General features: G+C 46.5%; 1 protein-coding gene and 1 long non-coding RNA gene across 2 annotated transcripts; one reads left to right on the plus strand and one right to left on the minus strand.

Annotated features, from left to right (window-relative positions):
- Nucleotides 1-726: 726 nt before the first annotated feature.
- On the plus strand, nucleotides 727-23,488 carry GSG1L2 (GSG1 like 2). Its single transcript, XM_014342139.5, has 5 exons — nucleotides 727-2,386; nucleotides 13,534-13,581; nucleotides 15,122-15,274; nucleotides 16,509-16,620; nucleotides 21,449-23,488. Exons 1-5 carry the CDS (start codon nucleotides 2,077-2,079, stop codon nucleotides 21,705-21,707), a joined length of 882 nt encoding a protein of 293 aa, XP_014197625.1. The 5' UTR covers nucleotides 727-2,076; the 3' UTR covers nucleotides 21,708-23,488.
- Nucleotides 13,112-19,973, minus strand: LOC129394399 (uncharacterized). Its single transcript, XR_008621643.2, has 3 exons — nucleotides 18,481-19,973; nucleotides 16,199-16,649; nucleotides 13,112-15,303 (listed from the first exon to the last, which is right to left on the minus strand). It is a non-coding gene; the product is annotated as an uncharacterized LOC129394399 (long non-coding RNA).
- Nucleotides 23,489-24,944: the final 1,456 nt, after the last annotated feature.

Raw genomic sequence — 24,944 nt, forward strand, 5'->3', positions numbered from 1 at the left:
CCCAGGCACATAGATTCCAGATTCTGTCTGGGGGATATTCAGGAGGTGTCTAACACATCGTCAAGAGCCTGTGTGTTTTCAGGATGCTCTGCAGAATCTTCTGCCCTCACACCTTCATCAGTGTCCTCTGCCCGAGGAGTTCCTTAAAAATCTTCAGCATCACTGCTCCTGCCAGTGCCCCGTTCAGTGAGGGCCTGAGCGATGGTGCCCAGGGTTCTGTCTTCTAGCATCTGTGGCCCCTGGCCTCAGAACCCTGCAGCCAAGTGGGATACATGCTGCCCTCCCCATTCTGCACAGCACCTCGGCCCTGAGGCAGCCTGCTTGTACCTCGCATCACCCAGGATCCCTGGAACAAGCATCTGTTTTCTGTAGTCCTTCTCTACGTAGGGCTGGACAAGAAACAGGCCTATGAAGTCCTTGGGATTCCCTGATTACGGAATCCAACACTAAGGACCTGCTCCATGCAAAAGGCAATGGCGAGGCTGTCTCACCAAGACAGCCACCCAAACAGCCCCTGGTCTTCCATCAAAACCAGCACCCTCCACAACAGCCAAAAGGTGGAAGAAACCCAGGTGTCTGAATAGATGAACAAAATGCGATCCAATAAACACAGGGAATATTATTCTGCCTTGAAAAAGGAAGGACATTCTGACACATGCTACAACATGCATGAAGCTTGAGGACATTATGCTAAGTGAAGTAAGCAAGTCACAAAGGGACGGATACTGTATGAGTGCACTTACAGGAGGCACCTAGAGTAGTCAAATTCATAGAAACAGAGAGAAGAATGGTGGCTGCCAAGCAGAGGAGGAAGGGCAATGGGAGTTGTGTGATGGGTACAGATGATGAAAGATGAAAAGAGTTCTGGAGGTGGATGGTGGTGATGGTTGCACAACACTGCGAGCGTAGTTAATGCCACTAAACTTTGCACTTAAAAATGGTTGAGATGCCAGCCTGACCAACATGGTGAAACCCCACCTCTACTAAAAATACAAAAATTAGCCGGGTGTGGTGACGTGCTCCTGTAATCCCAGCTACTCTAGAGGGTGAGGCAGGAGAATCACTTGAACCCGGGAGGCGGAGGTTGCAGTGAGCCAAGATTATGCCACTGCACCCCAGCCTGGGCGATGGAGCGAGACTCCATATCAAAAAAAAAAAAAAAAAAAGATTGAGATGGCCAAGTGTGGTGGCTCATGCCGGGAATCCCACACTCTGGGAGGCCGAGGCAGATGGATCACCTGAGGTCAGGAGTTTGAGAACAGCCTGGCCAACATGGTGAAACCCCGTCTCTACTAAAAATACAAAAATTAGCCGGGCATGGTGGCAGGCACCTGTAATCCCAACTACTTGGGAGGCTGAGGTAGGAGAATCATTTGAACCCAGGAAGTGGAGGTTGCAGTGAGCCAAGACGGTGCCACTGCTCTCCAGCCTGGGCGACAGAGTGAAACTCTGTCTCAAAAAAAGAAAAAAAAAAAAGGTTGAGATGGTTAATTTCATGTTACGTGTGTTTTACCACAATTTAAAAGCAATGCCCTCTGGCTGGGCGCGGTGGCTCACGCCTGTAATCCCAGCACTTTGGGAGGCCGAGACAGGTGGATCACGAGGTCAGGAGATCGAGACCATCCTGGGCATCATGGTGAAACCTCCTCTCCACTAAAATACAAAAAATTATCCCAGCATGGTGGCATGTACCTGTGGTCCCAGCTACTTAGGAGGCTGAGGCAGGGGAATCGCTTGAACCCGGGAGGCAGAGGTTGAGGTGAGCCAAGATCGTGCCACTGCACTCCAGCCTGGGCAACAAGAGAGAAACTCCATCTCAAAAAAACAAACAAACAAAAAACAATGCCCTCCCGCACACCTACCTCCTGGGGAGAATGGCAGGGCCAGCACCCTTGACAGGAACGTGCCCCGGCTCCGTGCCTCTGGATGTGGTGTGGCAGCACATGCAATTCCCCAGGGGGACGTGAGAGGAGGCTGTGTGAGGATGCCAGATGGCAGAGCTGAGGGGCAGGTACCGTGACGAGGCAGGAGGAGGGGGCCCCACAGCTCATCCTGCCCCACGCACCTCACTCAGCCATGGACAGGGCCAAGCAGCAGCAGGCGCTGCTCCTCCTCCCCATCTGCCTCGCCCTCACCTTCTCCCTCACCGCCGTGGTCAGCAGCCACTGGTGTGAGGGGACCCGACGGGTGGTGAAGCCACTGTGCCAGGACCAGCCGGGAGAGCAGCACTGCATTCACTTCAAACGGGACAACAGCAGCAATGGCAGGATGGACAACAATAGCCAGGCTGTCCTGTACATTTGGGAGCTGGGTGATGACAAGTTCATTCAGCGGGGGTTCCATGTGGGGCTCTGGCAGTCCTGCGAGGAGAGCCTCAACGGTGAAGGTGAGCAAAGCCTGTAGATTCTGGGGAAGACAGGTGCGGGATGGGGCAGGGGCTCTGGAGCCAGGCTGTCTGGGTTTGAATCCTGCAGATTCTGGGGGTAACAGGTGCGGGATGATGCAGGGGCTCTGGAGCCAGGCTGTCTGGGTTTGAATCCTTCATCTCCACTGATTGTCTAGGTATCCTTGAATAAGTCCCTTCACCTCTCTGAGCCTCAGTTTTCTCATCTGTAAAATGGGAATGATAGCAGTACTTACCTCCAAGAGTGATTGTAAAGATGAAATGAGCAGATTCACATACAGAGCTTACAACAGGGCCTGACACATTGCAAGTGTTTATTAAAATTAGTTTTTCTCGTTTGTTCTTGTCACTGAATCCCTGGTATTTAAAATCCTTTGGGAATGAAAGGTGGCCCTGACCCAACTCGAAGGTGCATCCCTGTTATTTCTCCTGCACTTGGAATGATCTTGGAGTGAATCTTTAAAAACAGAAGTGTTTTTACCTCTCAAAGAATTGAGAAGGGAGGAATTTGACTCTTCCATATTAGGCAGCCTGGCTGTAAGCCCGCGTTCAGGGACAGAGTACTCTTCCCTTTCTGCTTGGGACGCAAAACCTCCAAGGCGGAAAAAGGAGGAACCCTCCCATCCCCATTTCTCTCCTGACCTCAGCTTATTACAGTCAATTTCTTGCACAGTTTTTTAACTTTTTCCAGAGTTTCTAATTGCCTTTTCTTTTTCCATTCTCATAGCATTTGATTTTTGTTCCTGAGGCCTAAGTAAAAGGCAACAAGAATGAATCCCCTGAGGCCCAGCCTGGTGGCTCATTCCTGTAATCCTAGCACTTTGGGAAGCTGAGACAGGAGAATCGCTTGAGACCAGGAGTTAGAGACCAGCCTGGCAACATAGGCAACATAGTGAGACCTCTCTTTACAAAAGGTTTTTTAAAAAAATTAGCTGGGCATGGTGGGGTGTGCCTGTGGTCCCAGCTACTCTGGGAGGATCACTTGAGCCTGGGAGGTTGAGGCTGCAGTGAGTCATCATCGTGTGACTGCCCTCCAGCCTGAATGATAGAGCGAGACCTGTCTCAAATTAAAAAAAAAAAAAAAAAGGAACACTCAGAGGTGCTGTATGTCCCTCCCCACCACCCTCTCTCCCACTGGTGGCCACTGTGGGGCAGTACCCAGCCTGACTGACCCTCCCATGTATCCAGGCCAGTGCCTGTGTCTTGTGCTTTAAGTGTGGTACAGACACTGCAATAGTGCCTGGAGCTAAGGCTATTTAGGGACCTCCCCAGTTCCTCGCGTCTCAGGGAGTGCTATCTTCCTATGAGTCTCTTCCCCACCTTCATGGACAGAGGCAAAAGTCTCAGGACCCTGCATCCTGGAGGATTTCCAAAACACTTCCAGAATTTTGGTTTGGAAACTGTATTCACCATACTTATAGGCAAATCGCTTGGGAAATTCCATCTCCTTTCCAAGTTCTCATATGAGGACTGCCTATAGTACTTCTGTTTCCACAGCTCTATATAGGCGTCACACCAGTTATCAAATGTATCACCCAAGGAACTTGTAAAAGAAATATCCAGGTGCCCAGTCCTGGAGGTTCTAATTTAAGAGAGCCGGGGTGGAGTCTAGAGGTCTGTGTTCTTATTTTATTTTATTTTATTTTTTATTTTGAGACGGAATTTCCCTCTTGTTGCCCAGGCTGGATTGCAACGGCGCAATCTCAGCTCACTGCAACTTCCACCTCCTGGGTTTTAAGTGATTATCCTGCCTCAGCTTCCCCAGTAGCTGGGATTACAGGCGTGAGCCACTGTGCCTGGCCAAAAATTTTTTTTAAAGAAAAAGTATACAGGCCAGGCGTGGTGGCTCACACCTGTAATCCCAGCATTTTGGAAGGCTGAGGCGGGCAGATCACCTGAGGTCAGGAGTTGGTGAAATACCATCTCTACTAAAAATACAAAAAAATAGCTGGGCGTGGTGATGTGTGCCTGTAATCCCAGCTGCTAGGGAGGCTGAGGCAGGAGAATCGCCTGATCCCGGGAGGCAGAGGTTGCAGTGAGCCGAGATGGTACCATTGCACTCCAGCCTGGGCAACAAGAGCAAAACTCTGTCTCAAAAAACAAGCAAACAAAAAAAAGTTTTAACCAAGTTGATATTTACTCATAGACAAGAGATGAACTCATTTTGAAAAGCTACTAAGAAAAATCAACACTCCCTTGCCCCTTTCTTCTCCATAACTTAGTCCCACCCTTCAGGAGAAACCACAGTTAACTTAATTGTCTCTTCTAGTATTTTCTTCCATGTTTTCAAAAACTATGGTTACATAGCCATGGCTTCATCTTAGACATTACCTATTAACTTCCTGTTATAATAAATAGGATTTAACTCTCTCACACCACAACATCCCACATACCCTCTGTCATCTTCCTAATAAAGTTATATCGCTGCTTTATTGAAATCAGTAAGCCAATAATATATTTTGACTCTATCCATATTGTTCATTATAGCATCAAAGTAGGTGCTGTGGTGATGTTTATTGCTGTGTTCAGCTTTTTGCTTTTTCTGGAGTTGCCCATTGCCTCTTCGTTTCTGATCCTTATGGCACTGGTGTTTTATTCCACTCAACTCTATTTTATCTGGTGTTATTCATGTTTCTAATAAGCCCCCCTGGTGATTATGACAGACACTAGAGTCCGAGGAGCCCACCTCAGTGTACATCAAAGACCTCTGGAAAGAAGGGAGTCAGCACAGTGCGGAGTGAATTCACTGACAGTCATTTCCTTGTCAGGCACAGGGCCAGGAGGATGGGAGGAGAGAAAGGTGAGTAAGCCCCAGTGCTGAGAGCAAGGATCCAGTGGGAGAGACCCACCTAAGGTACAAACGAACAAGGAAAAATACGATAATGGTTATAACAAGGATGCACCTATGATATGGAAATGGAAACGGGGGTGATAGAGTTTGGATAAAAAGTCATCCCCATTGTTAGAGGTGGAGGCTGGTGGGAGGTGATTGGATTGTGGAGGTGGATTTACCACGAATAGTTTAGCCCTGTTCTTTTGGTGCTGTCCTTGCAATAGTGAATGATTTCTCACGGGATCTGGTCGTTGGAAAGGGCGTGGTGGCTCACACCTGTAATCCCAGCACTTTGGGAGGCCAAGGTGGGTGGATTGCCTGAGGTCAGGAGTTCGAGACCAGCCTGGCCAACCCAGTGAAACCCTGTCTCTACTAAAATACAAAAAAAAAAAAAAAATTTAGCTGTGTGTGGTGGTGTGCACCTGTAATCCCAGCTACTCGGAAGGCTGAGGCAGGAGAATCGCTAGAACCCAGGAGGCAGAGATTGCAGTGAGCCGAGATCGCACCATTACACTCCAGCTTGGGCAACAAGAGCGAAACTCCATCTCAAAAACAAAACAAAACTAAACTAAAACTAAAACAAGAAAAGTTTGTGCCACCTTCCCCCTTCTCTCTCTTGCTCCCTCTCCCACTGTGTGATTGGCAGATTTCCCCCTCTGCCCTCTGCTATGATTGGAAGTTGCCCCAGGCCTCACCAGAAGCTGAGCAGATGCCAGTGCTATGCTTCCCGAACAGCCTGCAGAACGGTGAGCCAATTAAAAGTTTTTTCTTTATAAACTACCCAGCCTCAGGTATTCCTTTATAGCAATGCAAGAACTGAGTTACACAGAAGGAGAGGTTATTTATAGCTCTAGGCATAGGGAGGACCTCATAAAGGAGGTGGCCACTGTGCCAGGCCCATAAGGCTATGATTTTAATAGATGGAGATTGGGGATGAGAACGTTCCAGGCAGGCAGAACTGAGTGAGCCAATGTCTGAGGCAGCATAACCCAGGTATTTGCATTAGAACGCAAGGCAGGGGAGAGAAGGAATCCTTAAGTTCTTACAGAAGAACTTAGCTCACATGGCTTTTCCATGTTACCTGAGACAGCTTCTCCTTCCCTGCAACATAAGGTCTCTGTCACCCAAGCAGGAGGAACTGAGCAGACATTTCCTAAACAGAAAAGGCCTCATTGGGCCAGGTATGGTGGCTCACACCTGTAATCTCAGCACTTTGTGAGGCTAAGGAGGGCAGATCACTTGAGGTCGGGAGTTCAAGACCGGCCTGGCCAACATGGTGAAACCCCATGTCTACTAAAAATACAAAAATTAGCCGAGTGTGGTGGTGGGTGCCTGTAATTCCAGCTACTCAGGAGGCTGAGGCAGCAGAATCGCTTGAACCTGGGAGGCGGGGGTTGCAGTGATCCAAGATAGCACCGCTGTACTCCAGCCTGGGCGACAGAGTGAGACTTCGAGGAAAAAAAAAAAAAAAAGCCTCGTTGGAGAGAACTGGAAGCTTGCTAGTCATGATGTCAGGAGGAGCTAGGGCCAGAGTAGAACCTGAACTTGAAGACAGAGTTGGAAAATTAGACCAATGGGAGGGAGCTGCTTCATCAGTAACCAGGCAGCTGGCAGGAAAAGTCCTCATGGGCTGGGCTTGAGGAAAGTGTGGAACTGGATATTCCGGCAGGAGTGGGAGCAGCTGCAACCTGGCTACCTGCATATGGCATGAGCCGTAGTCACACAAACACTACACAGGTAGATGGTAAAAATGTCCCCAATATTTCTGATAAAAAATTGTCACTCAGTTCGCGCGTGTGTGTGTGTGTGTGTGTGTGTGTGTAACTCAGCGTGTGTGTGGTGGTGGTGGCGGCATCTTCTCAGCCTAAAACGAGCTGAAAGCGGGAGAGATGTGTGAGGCTCTTTCAGGTTCCTTCCTCTAGAGGAAGTCCCCTTGGCACTTCTGCAAACCCACAGTGTTTACTTCACACACACACACACACACACACAGACACACACACAGACACACACACAGATACACACACACAGACACACACACAGACACACACAGACACACACACAGATACACAGAAACACACACAGATACACACACACACACAGATACAACAGACACATATACACAGATACGCACACACAGACACACACGCACACACAGACACAGATACACACACACAGATACACACACGCACACACACAGACACAGATACACACAGACAAGCATGCACACAGACACAGACACGCACACACAGACACGCACGCACACAGACACACATAGACACACACAGACATGCAAAACACACACACAGACACACACAGACATGCATGCACACACACACACGTTCACACAGAGACACACAAACACACAGACATGCACACACAGACAGGCACACACACACAGACACACACGCACACACAGACACATGCACACACACAGACGCACACAGACGCACACACAGACACACACGCACACAGAGAGACACACGCACACACAGACACACACGCACACACACACAGACACACACACACGCACACACACAGAGACACACACGCATATGCGTGCACGTGCACATTTTTCTGGATCACACCACGGAAGGGTTTTTCCCATACTGTCAGGAGCACACACTGAATATAAAGAGAGTTAGTGTTCTCCATGATTCATGGACAACAGCAAGGAGAAATAAAGGATGTATTTCTTGACTTCTGTCATTGTCCATTCTCTGTTGCTTAAAACAGAATACCAGAAACTAGGTAATTTATAAAGAAAAGAACTGTATTACTTACCATTACAGAGGCTGGGAAATCCACGGTTGAGGGAGCACATCTGGTGAGAGGCTTCTTGCTGGGGAGGACTCTTCACAGAGCCCCAGGGAGGTGCAGGGCAGCCCATGGCTGAGGGTGCTGAGCGTGCTAACATTCTAGCTCGGCCCTGTCCTCCTCTTCCTACAAAACCACTAGTCCAACTCCCCACGAGAACCCATTAATTCATGAATGGATTAATCCATTCACGAGAGCACAGCCTTCATGACTCGAGCATCTCTTAAAGCTCCCACCTCTCAATTCTGCCTCACTAGGGATTAAATTTCAACATGAGTTTGGGAGGGGACATTCAAACCATAGCAACCTCTTTCTGACTTCTATGCAACTATATTCTTGTATCAGGACAGAAAGAGCTCTTAATAAGTACCTCACTGGATGTCCTCAAATATTACTCCTCAGAGATGCCTTTTGAGATGCTCTTTGTAAAAGTAAAGAAAAAGTATCTTGAAGTCCAACAAACTGGAAAAGATTCCGTAATATGTTACATTTTCTTCTTAAAAATTCACAACGCACATTAGCACATCAAAATCTCTGAGAAGTCCCCCGATACAGGAATTTGTTTAACATTACATATTCCAGTGTTTCCCCAAATTTATGGAGCATAGAAGAGATTTTTTTAATAAGGATTAATATTCTATAAGACTATTGTTCGGTGGAACGTGCTTTGGGAAAGGCTGACCTAGAACAATAGAGACATTTTACAGACGAGAAGACTGAGTTCCAGAGATGTAAGTGACCCATACCCATGGAATCTCGCCTCACTGCAACCCCTGCCTCCGGGGTTCAAGCGATTCTCCTGCCTCAGCCTCCTGAGTAGTTGGGATTACAGGCGCATGCCACCACACCCAGCTATTTTTTTCTGTATTTTTAGTAGAGACGGGGTCTCACCATGTTGGCCAAGTATGGTCTCGATCTCCTGACTTCGTGATCCGCCCGCCTCGGCCTCCCAAAGTGCTGGGATTACAGGCGTGAGCCACCGCACCCAGCCACCTGAAGTGCTATTTTAAGACTTCCTCTGCCCAAGCCACCTCCAAGAACTCTATCCTTTCTCCCCAGTGCCTAGGATGTCTTTAAAGGGAACCCACACCTTTGATCCCACAATCTGAAATGACAGTTCCTGGCCCAGGCAGCACTTACGCGAAATGTTCTTTTCCTTAGGTGAGTTTGTGAATCCACAAAATGTGTGGATTTTAGATTCTATGCTGTTCTGCTAAACTCAAAAAGTTCAGGACAGAGGGACCCAGGCACCACATAAAGGATAGGGGCGGAGTGGGGGCCGGCGGAGAACAAAATGACAGAGGACGTCAGAGTCAGGCACGGAGGGATCGGACGCCACTTCCTCGGGCTGGCTTGCTGTCCTGCTTGGCTGCTGAAGCACACACGCTATGTAACACCGGCCTCCCTGGCTTCATGGGATTTATAAAGATTTTTTCTTTTAATCCTTCTGGCTTTATTCAAAAGGAACACCATTTCTAAGGATTCGTATTCATCAAAGGGGTCACTAGGCTCTGACTCTGGGCCCAAGCTGAACTCACCCGTCTAAGCTATTCTGAATTCTCTTAATCTCCTTGGCTGGCCTCCATCTTCTCTTTGCCCAGCCCTGGCTCTGTGCTGGCCTCGTCTCTATTCCTGGTGGGAAAGGCAGTTCTCTTTAGAAGACAAGTTAGACCTTCACTTTTCCGTGCATTAGGTAGAAAGACAAGAAGCGATTCAGAAAAGGCCTCTGAGTCTTAGGTGAGAAACTCCGGTTTTTAATTCTTGACTCTACCAATTCATGTGAGCCTGGTCTCCTCCAGGTCCGTAAAATTGAGATCATTGTACTTGTCTTTATTAATAACTCAACACTCAAAACAGTGGAAAGGCCAGGCGCGGTGTCTCACGCTTGTAATCCCAGCACTTTGGGAGGCCGAGGCGGGCGGATCACGAGGTCAGGAGTTTGAGATCAGCCTGGCCAACATGGTGAAACCCTGAAACCCTGTCTCTACTAAAAATACAAAAAATTAGCTGGGCATAGTGGCGGGTGCCTGTAATCCCAGCTACTCGGGAGGCTGAGGCAGGAGAATCGCTTGAACCCGGGAGGCAGAGGTTGCAGTGAGCCAAGATCATGCCATTGCACTCCAGCCCTGGCGACAGAGCGAGTCTCCGTCAAAAAAAAAGAAAAAACTGTGGAATGCAGTTCACAAAATACTTTCACAACTTTCTCACTGGAGACTTTTCATTAGACCCATTTTGCAGATGAGGAAAGTCAGGCTCAGAGAGGCCAGGAAACTTGCGATGATGACTGACCGTGGCAGAAACAGGCAGAGATGCCAGGCGTTGTGGATGTAAATGCCACACATTGCCCATGGTATTCATCTGCTGCCAACATGCTGGCCTGACTCGCCAGGGTATGGTTGGGATCAGATGAGGCGACGTGAGAGAAGGCTCTGCATCAGCCCCCAAGTTCTCCGAGAGAGAGCAGGGTGTGAGGACTGAGGTGTTTCCAGTGCTTGGGGACATCCTTGGTAGAACCGGGGAGGCTGAGATGAATTGTTTCCTCTGTGACCGTGATACTGCTGCTGACATCAGGAGAAGTGTCCAATCACATTAATCCAAAGTGACTTAATTCAAATGCTGCAGAGGCCGCTGTGGCTGCCCATGGACTGACAGGTCCCTGATCCTGTTGCCCTCAGCCCCAGGCTGTGTAAATATTCTCCTTCGGGCCCTCTGAGATGGACAGTCATGTGACGCACGAATCCCTGGCTGCGCATTCGAGTCAGAAAACATCCCAGTGGAGAAGCTCCAGGAAATGGTTACATCATCACCCCAACCTGAGTTTCTCTTCTCCCTATAGCTCAGCAGAGGGGTGATACAGAAGTGTGAAGGAATGAGGCCCACGGGCACTTGGAATTTCACGAGGATGGGCATGGCAAATGTTAAGGTTTATAAGCATTAGACATGCACTGCCAGAAGCGTATGCTTGCACACATATCATCCTTCCCATGTGCTGTGACTGGATATTTGTGTCCCCTCCCCAGGTTCATATGCTGAAACCCTAACCCCAATGTAATGGTATTAGGAGGTGGGGGCCTTTGCGTGGTGATTAGGTCATGAGGGTGGAGCCCTCACGTATGGAATTAGTGCCCTTATAAGAAGAGGCTAGAGAGCAAGCCAGATCTCTTTCTGCCGTGCGAGGTTACTACAAAAAGCTGTCTGCTGGCCAGGCATGGTGGCCCATGCCTGTTATCCTAACACTTTGGGAGGCTGAGGTGGGCAGATTGCTTGAGCCCAGGAGTTATAGTGAGACTCCATCTCTACCAAAAAAAAAAAAAAGTTAGCCAGGTGTGGTGGCGTGCACCTCTAGTCCCAGCTACTTGGGAAGTTGAGATGGGAGGATCACTTGAGCCCAGGAGATTTTGGCTGCAGTGAGCCGTGATCCACTGCACTCCAGCCTGGGTGACAGAGCAAGACCCTGTCTCAAAAAATAAAAAAAATAAAAGAAGCTCTCTGCACCTGGAAGAGGGCCCTCACCAGAACCCCACCATGCAGGCATCTCAGACTTCCAGGCTCCAGATCTGAAAAGCTGTTCCTGTTGTTGATAAACCACCCCATCTATGGTAATTTGTTACAGGACTAAGATACTATGGGACCCTGAGGAGGGGGAAGGTGAATGCTGGGTGGTGCTGGGGAGGCAAAAAGATGGGCTGTGTGTTGGGAAGTCAGGTTGATGGAGAGAGGACATAAAAGCTAACAGGAGGAATTTAGACTTGATGCTAGGGGAAATAGGGAGCCATAGAGAGTTCTTGAATAGGAAAATTAAATTACTTGGGATTTTCTCTCCTATAAAAGAAAAAAAAATTCTTGAAGTCTACAGATGCTCCCTAAACTCCCTCTGTTCCTGGAATCTTCCAGCAATGGTAGCTGGCATGAACCTTGCCCTTGGGGTTGCTTAGAGTCTGGAAATAAATAATAGTTCATGCTAACCACTGCAAAAATGCTCTAATAGAACTCATTATATTCTAATAAGATTTAAATGCGTATGAACTGTGATAGAAGTTTCCTAAGTATTGTTTCATGTAATCTTCAAAGAAAGGCTAAGGTGGGGACTATTGGATAAGTGATAAGTGATAAGTGATAAGTGACTATTGGATGGTGATAAGAATGCCATTCCTTTGAAGAGTCAATGGGAAAAAAACATGCTGTGCTTCAGCTCCCACCAGGATCAGACTGGGGGCGGCTCCCTTGTCTCAGGCATCTTTGCACCCCCGGCACCTTTCCTTGATTGCATTAAGTCAGTGATGTAGCAGGACAGAGCTGGGCCCGGGCTCTACAGCCCTGAGCTCTAACACGGAAACCGCCTCTACCTACGCTGTCTTGAGCAAGTCACTTTCCCTCAGAGGCCCTTGAACGCACTCCCGTAAACTGCGTGGGGATGAACCAGATGATTTCCCAGGCTCCTCCCACTCGACAGTCTATGATTCTATTTTGGGCTGACGTGTTAGAGAGAGTGCAGGACACTCAGCTGGGACAGGACCCCAGAGGGTGACTTGCCATGGTCTCAATCCTCCATCTGTCACCCCCTAAACCAGAATTTGGTTACATCTTCACACCAAGTGGATATCCATGGACTTAGAATTTTAAAGGGAACTGCATATCTAAGGCTGTGGCTCAAGATTTTTCACCTGATGTGTGCAACCCGACAGATGACACTCACATACAAAGAGTATCTATCCCCCTGGAACACATAAATGAGTCTGGTGGCGGCTTCTGCCCAATACCTGGTACACACACAACGATTCCTCCCTTTCAGAGTCAAGAAATCATGATGGAATGCAAGCGAATGCGTGACTCACCTGCTGAGTCTTAGTAACAGACATGGCTCTGAATCTTCTCTCACTCGTTTAAAAATAAATTGCGAACTTTGATCATTTCCCTTCAACAAGAAGCCAATTATTTTAGATTCATACCATAATGAATGCTATTTCCAAAGCTGAGAATCCCTGGTCTAAGACTTGCAGTATTAGTCCAGATAGGATAGGTTAGGCTGCAATAACAAACAACCCCCCAAATTCCAGTGCTTTAAACCAACACATTTATTTTTAGCTCATTCTGTATAGACTTTTCAGGTTGGCAAGGGGTCTGTCCTCATTGTAGCTATTCAGGGACCCAGGCTGATGGAGACTTCCTCTTGACATGGGCCTCTGGGATTACAGAGCAAGGGAACAAGAACCAAGGGAAAAGACACTGGCTCTTAAAGCTGCTCAGATCCATCTCATTTTTGCTCCCAGTTCATTGGTCAAAGAGTGTTACGTGGCCAAGCCAGAGTCCAATAGGGTGGATTATATCAGGCTCCCACACAGAGGAGCAGCTCATGTCCCTGAGCAGTAAAGCAGTCTGCACACTCCCCATTCCTCATCCAGTTAAGGGGCTAGAAATTCACCATTTGCCCCCTGGTTGTGAAGTGTAACCCACTTCTGGATGCATTCTCTTTATCTTTCAGATGAAAAGTGTAGGAGTTTCCGGAGTGTAGTGCCAGCTGAAGAACAAGGTAAATACCTTACTCACACTCTGCCCACTAGCACTCCTCATAGCTTGGACTATTTTTATAGTTTTATTGGGAATAGGGGAAAGGATGAGGGAGTCATTGATGATTTTTCCATGAAGTCCAGCCCAAAAGCTAGAACCACAGGCTCTCTTCCTGTGCCCTATAGCCAGTGGTGTGCTGGCAAATGTTTAACAGCCAACTTTGTAGGGTGGATGGGAAGCCCTGATTGGCAGCACTGGCCGTGTTCCATGGTGTAAATATTCCCACCATAGCCAATTTCAATTGCAAGATGAATGCAGCTCTCAGTTGCAAGATGAACACAGAGCTGTGAGATAAGCTTCAGCACACCACTGCCTAGAGCAGTTTTTTCTTCTCTCTAAAGCTCCCTAACACTCAGTATCTTTGTAATTACTTTCTTAGTGTCTGTTCTCCCAGCTGGAGTAGAGGTTTTGTGAAGGTATGGATCACGTCTATTCATTGCTGTGTCTCCATTACCTAACTTGCCTTAGAGGAGTCCTTTCGCAAAGATGAATTTCCTTTTCTGTCCCTTTTCTCCATTGCTCTCCACTGGCAACAGAGTTCCTTGAAGCCACAGGTGGGATCCTCTCCAGGAAGTAAACAAGTGGCTTCCACAGAAACAAATGAGGTTTTGGTACCTGCAGACAGGACTCTCCAACTTACAGACCCTCCACCCCCATGTTTGTGTAGCTTTTTCTTGCAAAAGGCAAAGATGATATCTTCTGGTAAAATCAAAACATCATGGTGAGAGGTGAGGCTAGCCGGACTTCCTGGGTCAAGTGGGGAGTTGGGGAACTTTTCTGTCTTACAAGAGGTTTGTAAAACGCACCAATCAGGAACTTTTCTGTCTTAAAGAGGTTTGTAAAACGCACCAATCAGCACTCTGTAAAATGCACCAATCAGCAGAATTCTAAAAGTAGCCAATAGCGGGGAGGATTGGAAAAAGGGCACTCTGATAGGACAGAAACGGAACATGGGCGGGGCCAATAAGGGGATAAAAGCTGGCCACCCCAGCCCGCCACAGCCATCGTCTCAGGTCCCCTTCCATGGTTTGGAAGCTTTGTTCTTTCTCTCTTCACAATAAACCTTGCTACCGCTCACTCTTTGGGTCTGTGCCACGTTTAAGAGCTGTAACACTCACCGCGAAGGTCTGTGGCTTCGTTCTTGAAGTCAGCCAGACCATGAACCCACCGGCAGGAACCAACTCCAGACACAATGGTAGTTTTTGAGCTAGGGCATGGAGACCCCCAGCACCACTCATATCCTCACAGCAGGGTTTTGCTTAGTTTCCCCGCCCCCACCCCACCGCCCGTTCAGCTACGGGCAATCCCTACGACCGTCTCTTTCAGCCCTGAGGAGTGCCTTTCCATTGCCAGCTAAGATTCATCAGAGGCATCTGTGATTTTCACTCCAGCGTGTCTGTTTTTCATGTTTTGTTTAGAAGTGAACTAAATCAAAGGATTGAACATTTTAGTATTTCTGAATTAGAAATGTCCAGCGTTTCCAACATCCCGTTCTTTGGCAGGTGTGTTGTGGCTGTCCATCGGGGGCGAGGTCCTGGATATCGTTCTGATACTGACAAGCGCCATCCTCCTGGGCTCCAGAGTGAGTTGTCGCAGCCCTGGGTTCGACTGGCTCAGGGTGGATGCCTTGGTAGCCATCTTCATGGTGCTGGCAGGTACTTTCCAACAGCATCCTTGGAACAGGCTGCCCCACAGGGAAAGCAGAGTGTCAGACTGGACATGCTCATTACCAAAGAACAGGCTGGCTCTTTCCCATCAATGGCCATTTGAGCAGGGCAGGTGGTCCCCTGGATAAGTCACCAATGAATTCCATTGGCTGGAGACAATATTCTTAGGGTGACAGATGAAAAGGGGCTAGGCACAGATAGAAAGTGAAATTTATCCGTTTGTCTTTGTCACAACCAGGGAAGAGGGTGCCCTGGCTCTGACAGCTGACATCACTTCACTGAAAGCAGTACTTAGGCATGAGTCTGTGGAGGGATCCTGCCCAGGTGCAGACGTCTCCTTAATGGGTGTATGACCTCAGGCAAGTTACTTCTCTAAGACAGAACACTGTAATGTATCTCAAGACACTTTGGCGATGACTAAATAAGAGTGCACCTAGTATAGAAGAAGTAATACATGGTAGTTTTTTAAAAAGTATCAACATTTGGTACAAATATTCCATAAAAATAAAGAACTCCTTTTTTTTAGATCTACTTCTGTGTTCTCCAAGCAACTTTTAAAGCCACTTAATCGGGTCTCCTAAGTGGGCCTTTCCAGGGAGAAAGAACCCTGAACAAATGACTTCCTTTAGTCCTCAAACTGGATATGAAAAGTTACTCATGTTAAGTTCATCATGTAGCAGGCCAATTTGTACATCATTGTTGTGCTTGATAAATGTACTGCATCTTTCCTAAGTCCTTTTTTTAAAGTCCCTTTTAATTATTTTATTTTACTTATTTTGGGACTTATTTATTTATTTGGAACCTCTCAATCAGAGGTCCCCCCAGGGTGGTCTCAAACCCCTGAGCTTAAGCAATCCTCCCTCCTCAGCCTCCCGAGTACCTGGGATTACAGGTGCATGCCACCATGCCTACCTCCCTCAAGTCTTATCCTCAGTGAATGGGATGATAAAATCCAATTTCTGATCTTCTTAGGAAGGAACCAGGCCATGGAGACTCCTACCCAGGTTCTGACAGGTGCTCCCCGATTGTGTCTTTCTGGATGTCTCTTCAGTTTCAATTGTGGGAAAGAGATGTCCAGCGGAATGTTTAAGGATGAATACATGCAGATACATCAAAAGGACTTTATGAATGCTAGAGAGCTCCTTACAGCCAAATCACACCGCGTAGAGTTCTTCCATCATCTGTCTTCTTAGCTGTGACTCACAGAGCTTTCCTTGCGCAGGGCTTCTAGGCATGGTGGCCCACATGATGTACACAACCATTTTTCAAATCACTGTGAACCTTGGACCAGAAGATTGGAAGCCTCAGACCTGGGACTATGGCTGGTCATATTGGTAAGTTGCTTGGTCATGGTGCTGAAGTCCTGGAGGATCAGGAGAGATGCACATAAACATACACATGTTTTGTAGGATGACCAACCTTGGTCATAGTGCTGGCATCTGCCAGTATTGTGACTTTGGGTTAATTCTGTGACCCATCTGTAGCCCAATTCCCTCATCGATAAAGTGAGGATACCTGCCTCCAATGTTTGTATAGGGATTTAAAGAGATTATGTTTATAAAACTCTTTGCACATAGTAAAGTCCCCGAGAAATTGAGACGTTGTTGATGATCAGTTCTTAAACACAGTGTGGGAGGAAGTGTCTTGATCTATAACTCCTAATAAATACTTCAAGTGGGGGAGACCCAGCCCCTGTTTCTAATGCAAAGACAAGGTCACGACATGGGAATTCTGTCTCTAACTGACTCGACCATATTATCCAAGACCACAGGGGTTCTCTTTGATGTGGACCTCTGAAGCATATCGTATCTTAAAAATAGATGTACATAACTTACATTTTCATCTTATATAACAACCTCTTATGTTACTTTCCTCTTTGTAAAACACATAACACGTTCAGGGCTCACTCCCTCACCCTACTATTCTAGGATTCAGTGAACGCATGTGTGTTACTGTGAGCCATATGCTTCGTGAGTTGTTAGAGTCTGAACTTTTCTTAGTCTTCGTCTTCCCAGTCTGAAGATGTTAATTTTTACAAATGTTTCTCTGGGCACCTGTCCCTCCACCTGTTTGTCACTTAGCTACCCCCCTTTGAATTAGTGCTATTGGTTCTGAGGGGCTATCACTGGCACCTTACACAGTTGAGAGTGTAGTTGCAGCAGGGCTCAGATGAATTGTAGGTGGGTTCTCAACCGTGGCCAATTTGTACTGCCCTCCTTTTGCTATGGATAGAAGCAAATTCCAAACACTAAAGGAGCCTGAAGAATGGTCTGTTTGTTTCCAATATCATTTTGTTTTGTTTTTGTTTTCTATTACTTTCAATTACTTAATTTTTAGCCAAAGAAGTATATGTAAATGGTTGTTAAAAATCAAATAGTACTAAGCGTAACAATCTATCAATTCCATTCTCTCCCTGTGCCACCCTTCTGATACCCACCCAGTTCACTCTGTTTGTGCTTAGTAAACCAGTTACTGTGATGTTGGGTCTTACAAAAGATTTATTCACAGGGCAGATAAAACATTTATTCACAGGGCAGCCCAATAAGGAGGTGGGAGAACAGCTCTCAAAGCCTGCCTGAAGATAAGACTTGGGGATATTTATGGGTTAGAGAAGCAGGGTGGTCTAAGGCAAGAGGAAAGGTGATTGGCAATGGGGAAAAATAAAGTCACTAGTGATCTGTGCAAGCATAGTCAGGGTTCATGGCTCTTCACAGGATGCATGTTCAGAAAATGGTAGCATTAGCATGTTCTAAGGGTAGAGTTTTTGGCTTTCTGACATCAAAAGGCCACCTCTCAGGCACTTGCACAGGATCAGCTGAAGGATCAGTGGTCTCAACCAGTTTGAACTGGATAGGAGCTGCCCCAAGTTCCTGAAAAACAAGCAGCCATTACCATGGTGACGTGTACATCAGAAATGTTATCTGTAAGGAAGCCAGGAGTTTAGTGGCGTGGCTTTTAGCTATATGGGGATGAAAGAAAGCAAGCAACCAAAAGCAAGCAGGGCAGGTTAGGTTTGGTGGACCTAATCAGATTAGCTTCTCAGTTTCACTTCCAAACCCCCAAAGCCCTCGGTCTTCCTGCCCTGTTTCAGGCTCGTTGCAGTCTAGAGCTATCATCATGAGACTTCCCTGCACCACTCCCTTATCTTGGAATGCTATTTCTTAGGTCCCATTGAATTATCTTATTTAGTTTACCTTTTCTGGGAGTACCTCCTTCAGCAGCTTCCTAAGAAAGGATCCAATGAGACATAAATTATTTTACTCCTTTCATGCCTGGAAATTCAATACTCCATACTTGATCGATCGTTTGGCACAGTGCAGAATTCTCTGCCGGAAATGATTTTCCCAAAGAATTTTGATGGCCGTACTCCATTCTCTTCCAGCATTCATAGTTTCTGTCAAGAGTCCAACACGATTCTGATTCATGTGCCTTTGTAGGTGGCCTGTTATTTTCTTCTCTTTATGACCAATGTTCTGAAATGCCATGATGATGTCCTTTGGCGAGGATCCTCTTTTCTCCACATTCATCCTTCATCTATGTGCTTGGGGTGGGGGCGGGGAGCCTTTAATCTGAATATTCATGTCCTGGAATTATGGTGATTTTTGTATTTGTATTATTTCTTTGATTATTTCCTTTCGTCAGTTTTTTGTTCTCCTTTTAGAAAACACTTGTTAGTTAGATATTAGGTCTTTTGGGTTTATTATTCAAGGATCTTATTACTTTCTTTATATTTTGTTTCTCTTTTTATTATATTTTCTGAAAATTTTTCTCTACTTGTCTTCCAGCCTTTCTATTGAATTCTTATTTTGGACTTATTTTAATTTTCCAAGCTCTTCCTTGTTTTCCAGCTGTTCCTTTTTCATAATATCCTGATCTTGCTTTATTGATACAGCATCTTCTTTTCTCATATTCCTCTGAGGATATTAATCGAAGGGTTTGGTTTTTGTTGCTGTTTTCTTTTGTTCCTTGTGTTATCTCTTTCCTTTAGAATTCTTTCCCCTCCCTGCTTTGTTGTTGGACCTTTCCCCCAAACGTTGGCATCTTTGATTGTCAAGGATAATTGGAAGCTCTGGAGCAGGGTTGGTATTGATCTACTGGTAGGCTCTTTTGTTGTTGTTTTGGCATGTGATTGGGTATGGCACCATCTATTTTATCTTGGAATTCCACTCCACAAAAACACATACAAATATCGGTTTGTAGAGGTTCTTTCCACAACCTGTCAGTGTCTTCAGAAGGGAATCATCCAATATCCGCAGGAAGTGGAGTAAGCTCACATGCCTGGCTGATAATTTCTGAGGTTAGGCATAGGAAAGGGCTGGACAGCTTCCCACTCCTGTGCAGATTTCCATACAATCCCATTTTCAGACCAGCCCCCTTCCCTGCCTTCCAGTGGGCCTGCTGTCTCTGAATCTGGAGCCTTTCCTTCCGTTCACCTTCTCCAGAGAATAAAACTTTGCTCTTCTGGGGGAAAGGGAGGTGGGATGGGGTGTTTGTGGTAAGGAGGAGACTGGGGAAAGGGCTGCATTTTTGTGCCGTATTTGTGCCTCAAGGTTCTGCACCTCTCAAGGATTCAGCAGTGCTGATATAACAGGCATCCTTCTTGTCTTGTGGGTGGCCCTCGTTGCAGACACTTTCTGTGTCGCATCCCTCACTCCATAAATTAGTCATCCCTCTCCCAGCCGTTTCCGTACTCTCATGTCTCCTCTCCAATTCTCCTTGTCCTTGTGTGTTCACACTAGTACACATCCCTTTACTCGCGTTTCAGTGGGGGTGTGGAGAGATGCAATGAGTTTCTGCCCTCATTTAAACCAAAATAATCACCTACTTAATGAAAACACGAAGCAAGACCAGGCCCAAACCAGAACCTTGACATGTGTCCTTGGTTAACCGAGTCCACAGCATCAGGAGGCAGCAAAGTCTCGCAAGTCAGCCAGCAGTACCTGGACTCACAGGGTTTGCAGCCGTATCCAGGATGTCCCACTTTCTAAATGGTGGTCGTGGACAAGTTGCTTAACTTCTGTGTCTCAGTTTCCTCATCTGTAAAATGGAGATAATTATAGTGCCTCCATCAGGGGGTCGCTGTGAGGCGTTCAGTTAGATCATCTGGTGCCCATCACAGCACCTGGCATACATACAAGACTGTTATTATTGTTAATCTTATTATTATCCATTGGGAAGTGTCTCTGGCTAGCCCTACATTTTGCTTTTCTTCTGTAGGCTGTTCTTTGTCCACCACACAGCCCTTCTCTTTATCTCATAATAATGCAAACATTTGAACACCCTTTGGTATAAAGCAGATGCTAATTACCATGTTCCCAACACAGTGCTGGGTTCTGTGAAGGATGAAAAGTGTAGCCCATCATCTCAGTATGCAACAGACTTACAGCCTGGATGGGGATATAAGAATAATGATGCTGGTCGGGCGCGGTGGCTCATGTCTGTGATCCCAGCACTGTGGGAGGCCAAGGCGGGCGGATCACCTGAGGTCGGGAGGTCAAGACCAGCCTGGCCAACATGGTGAAGCCCTGTCTCTACTAAAAATACAAAAATTAGCCGGGTGTGGTGGCGCATGCCTGTGGTCCCAGCTACTTGGGAGGCTGAGGCAGGAGAATTGCTTGAACCAGGAGGCAGAGGTTGCAGTGAGCCAAGATCATGCCGTTGCACTCCAGCCTGGGCGACAGACAGGGACTCTGTCTCAAAAAAAAAAAAGTAATGACACCAATGCCACTGTCCTGGGTTAGAGCCAACAGCAATAATCTGTAAACTTCTATGCAGCAGATGCTATACTAAGTATTAATACTTCCCACGCATTCACTCATTGAATTCCTCACAGCCACCCTGGTGGCAGCATTAATATTATTCCAGCTTTGCATATGAGGGAACTGATTCAAAGAGGTAAAGCAACTAGCTCAAGGTCACATGGTTAATACAAGGTGGGGCCACGATGCAAAGCCAGCACAGTGACTCCAGAATCCATTCTCTTAACCCTTGGGCTAAACAATACATTGACTAGACTCTGGGATTTGTGATCCAAAATGCAGGTCCAAATTGAGTAGAACGAGGAGCTGTTGTTTTCTCCAGATTGACCCCCAATCTGGAGAAAACAGGAAGTCCTGGAATCACAGCCCTCAGCCCTTTCCTAACGGTGCCTTCTGTTGACAGCCTTGCCTGGGGTTCTTTCGCTCTCTGCCTGGCTGTGTCGGTCACGGCCATGAGCAGGTTCACGGCAGCCCGCCTGGAATTCACCGAGAAGCAGCAGGCACAGAACGGCAGTCGGCACTCTCAACACAGCTTCCTGGAACCCGAGGCTTCGGAGAGCATTTGGAAAACAGGAGCTGCTCCTTGCCCTGCTGAACAAGCCTTCAGGAATGTTTCTGGACACCTCCCACCAGGCGCCCCAGGCAAGGTGTCCATATGCTAGCCAGTTTCCATGGCTGCCACATCTGCACAGGCAAACAAGCCAGGCACTGACGCTCACAATGTACACCCTGCCTCTGGGTTGGACTTCAGGAGATTGTTGTCCAGGGAAAGCTTCCATCCCCACCCCTCCACATCTCACTTTTTACTAAACACCTTTGGCTTTAGCCTTTGATTCCTGTTAAAATGCCAGTACCTCGAAGTGAGATAATGCTTACTGAAGATATCAACCATTGACACTCTAGTATAAAAGAGAGCTTCTTAATGACAGTGAATTTGATAAGGATACCAAAGAAACAGGGAGGATGCCAGTACTAAGGGAAGAGAAGTTGAAGAAAGAGGAAAGCAAGTTTTTTTAACTACAAGGGAGGCAAAACATGTTGTCCGCATAGGTTTGTTGACAGAAAAATCTGGAAAATGTTTTCTCCTAATTGACACACACAATAAAGTATGTGTGGCTATGTCATACTTTCTTTTTCATTTGAATCAAGAAGACAGAAATTTCAAAATATGTTTCCTGTTATTTTTTAAAATATTTTTTCTTGGAAATTTTGTGTTTCTACTCATAGTAAAATCAGTTTGGAAGGACGGTTGAATGATAGAAATGAAAACACAGTCAAATGGAATGACATCTTATCTTAGTTTAAGTGGAACACATGTTTGAGTTGTTCTGCTTAAATTAAATCGCCAGCCACTTTTGCTTCTAAAAATAAACATTACCAAACATGCAGGTCTTGTTGGAGGCAGTGGTGGGCTGCAGGATTCCTAATACAGTCATCTGCAATATTGTGTCAATTCATCCCATGTCCAGCTACCATGTTATTCAGGCCACAGGTTGTTCCACACATAATTTGATTTTTTTGAAAAAAAGAAAGGGGGTGGGCGTAGTGGCTCACGCCTGTAATCCCAGCACTTTGTGAGGCCGAGGTAGACAGATCACTTGAGGTCGGGAGTTCGAGACCAGCCTGGCCAACATGGTGAAACCCTGTCTCTACTAAAAAAAAAAAAACATCAAAAATAGCCAAGCATGGTGGCACATGTCTGTAATCCCAGCTACTCAGGAGGCTCAGGCAGGGAAATCCCTTGAACCTGGGAGGTGGAGGTTGCAGTGAGCAGAGATCGCGCCATTGCACTCCAGCCTGGGCAATAGAGTGAGACCCTGTCTCAAAAAAAAGAAAAAGAAAAAGAAAAGAAAGGGACTGCAAACTCTAACAACCTTCAATATGTCCTTGCTCAGATCCATTTTAAAAATTATATTCATGTGTTTTGTAAACATATCATTTCTGGGAAAAAAATCCAATAAAAATCTGTTTATGCTGAACTGTAACACTTATACTGTCATAAAAAAAAATGAAAAAAAAAATCCAGCTACCTTCGTGTTTGCGGCTCAAGGTGAGCACCTGCCTGACAAACGCTGCTTCTGTGGAATTTTGTGTTTCATTGCGCTAAGCATATATGAGAGATAGACAATGGATTCTTGCTGGAATAAGCCCAACCCAGAGAATGTCTGCTGGGGTTCCCTGGGCCATGTGCTCACCTAGAGCAGGAGAGTTTGTACCCACAAGCCTCTGCCCTTTGCAGTGTGCAGGTTCTTTCATATGGTTTTTCATCCCTATGTATTCATGTAGGCAGGTCCTGTGTGACTGTCACAATATCAGGTCAAAGTCTCATCTTACAGGGAATGAAATACACTGGAGAGAGACTTCGCTGAATTCGCTGTTGTGAAAAACACCTGTGAACACTGTGGCTGAGGATGCCAAGGAAGAAATAAACTTTTAAAAACTATTTGGACAAGTTTTTATTTTTATTTATTTATTTTCTTTATCAATTTTTATTTTAGGTTCAGAGTGGGGGTACATGTGCAGGTTTGTTACATGGGTAAAGAAATAAATTTTTTGCTGGGCGTGGTGGCTCACACCTGTAGTCGCAGCACTTTGGGAGGCCCAGGCAGGTGGATCACTCGAGGTCAGGAGTTCGAGACCAGCCTGACCAACATGGTGAAACCCCATCTCTACTAAAAATACAAAAAATCAGCCAGGTGTGGTGGCAGATGCCTGTAATTCCAGCTACTCGGGAGGCTGAGGCAGGAGAATCGGTTAAACCCGGGAGGCGGAGGTTGCATTGAGTCGAGATCACGCCCCTGCACTCTAGCCTAGGCAGCAAAAGGAAAACTCTGAAAAAAAAAAAAGAGAGGGAGAGAGGAAGGAAGGAAAGAAGGAAAGAAAGAAGGAATTTTTGGAGCCATGTGAGGGCAGCTGGCATCATCAGATGATACACTTGGCCTCTGGAGAAGAAAGCCAGTGGTCAGTCAGTCACCAGGGCAGGACAGAAGGCAACTGGTCACTGAGGCTCAAGTCAAAAACCATTCTTTGCTACATCCTCTGAGCTCACAAGGCACTTTGCTTCCTTATAAATGTTTTAAATGTCAATTTTATCGACGTATAACACATGGAGAGAAAAGTACACAAATCACAAGTGTACAGCTTCATAAATGTTTAGAAAGTGAACACGCCCAGGTATCTGTGCTCCACCTCAAGAAACAGAAGCAAGGCACCTCATTTCATCTATCTTTGCTGCAATACACACCCAGCTGGATCTTCATTTGGTATAATGAAATCATCTCTTTTCATCTTTCTCCCCCTCATACATGCTACATTTTTCTATGCAAGAACTGTTCTCTGTACCCTCAGCATCTAGAACAACGGTTGGCAAATGGAAAATGTTATATTTGTATATACTCATATGTATATGTAAACATATGAATATGCATGTGTGTATACACAAACACACACAGACACTGTCAAATAGACTCCTTTTTAGCTTTCTATGGGAAGTAATATAGCTCATGATTGAGAGCATGGACTCTGGAGTCAGACAATCTGCATATACATCCTGGTTCCTCACTTTGACCTTGAGCAAGCCACTGAATCTCTCTACACCTCAGTTTTGTTACCTGTAAAAACAATCCTCCTATTTTTTTTTTGTTTTTCTGAGACGGAGTTTCACTCTGTTGCCCAGGCTGGAGTGCAGTGGTGCGACCTCGGCTCACCGCAACCTCCATCTCCCAGGTTCAAGTGATTCTCCTGCCTCAGCCTCCTGAGTAGCTAGGATTACAGGTGCCTGCCACCACATCCGGCTAATTTTTGTATTTTTGGTAAAAATGGGGTTTCACCATGTTGGCCAGGCTTGTCTTGAACTCCTGACCTCAGGTGATCTGCCTGCCTCAGCCTCCCAAAGTGCT

This window comes from Pan paniscus, chromosome 19 (genome assembly GCF_029289425.2).
Source record: "Pan paniscus chromosome 19, NHGRI_mPanPan1-v2.0_pri, whole genome shotgun sequence".
In the NCBI taxonomy this organism is placed as follows: domain Eukaryota; kingdom Metazoa; phylum Chordata; class Mammalia; order Primates; family Hominidae; genus Pan; species Pan paniscus.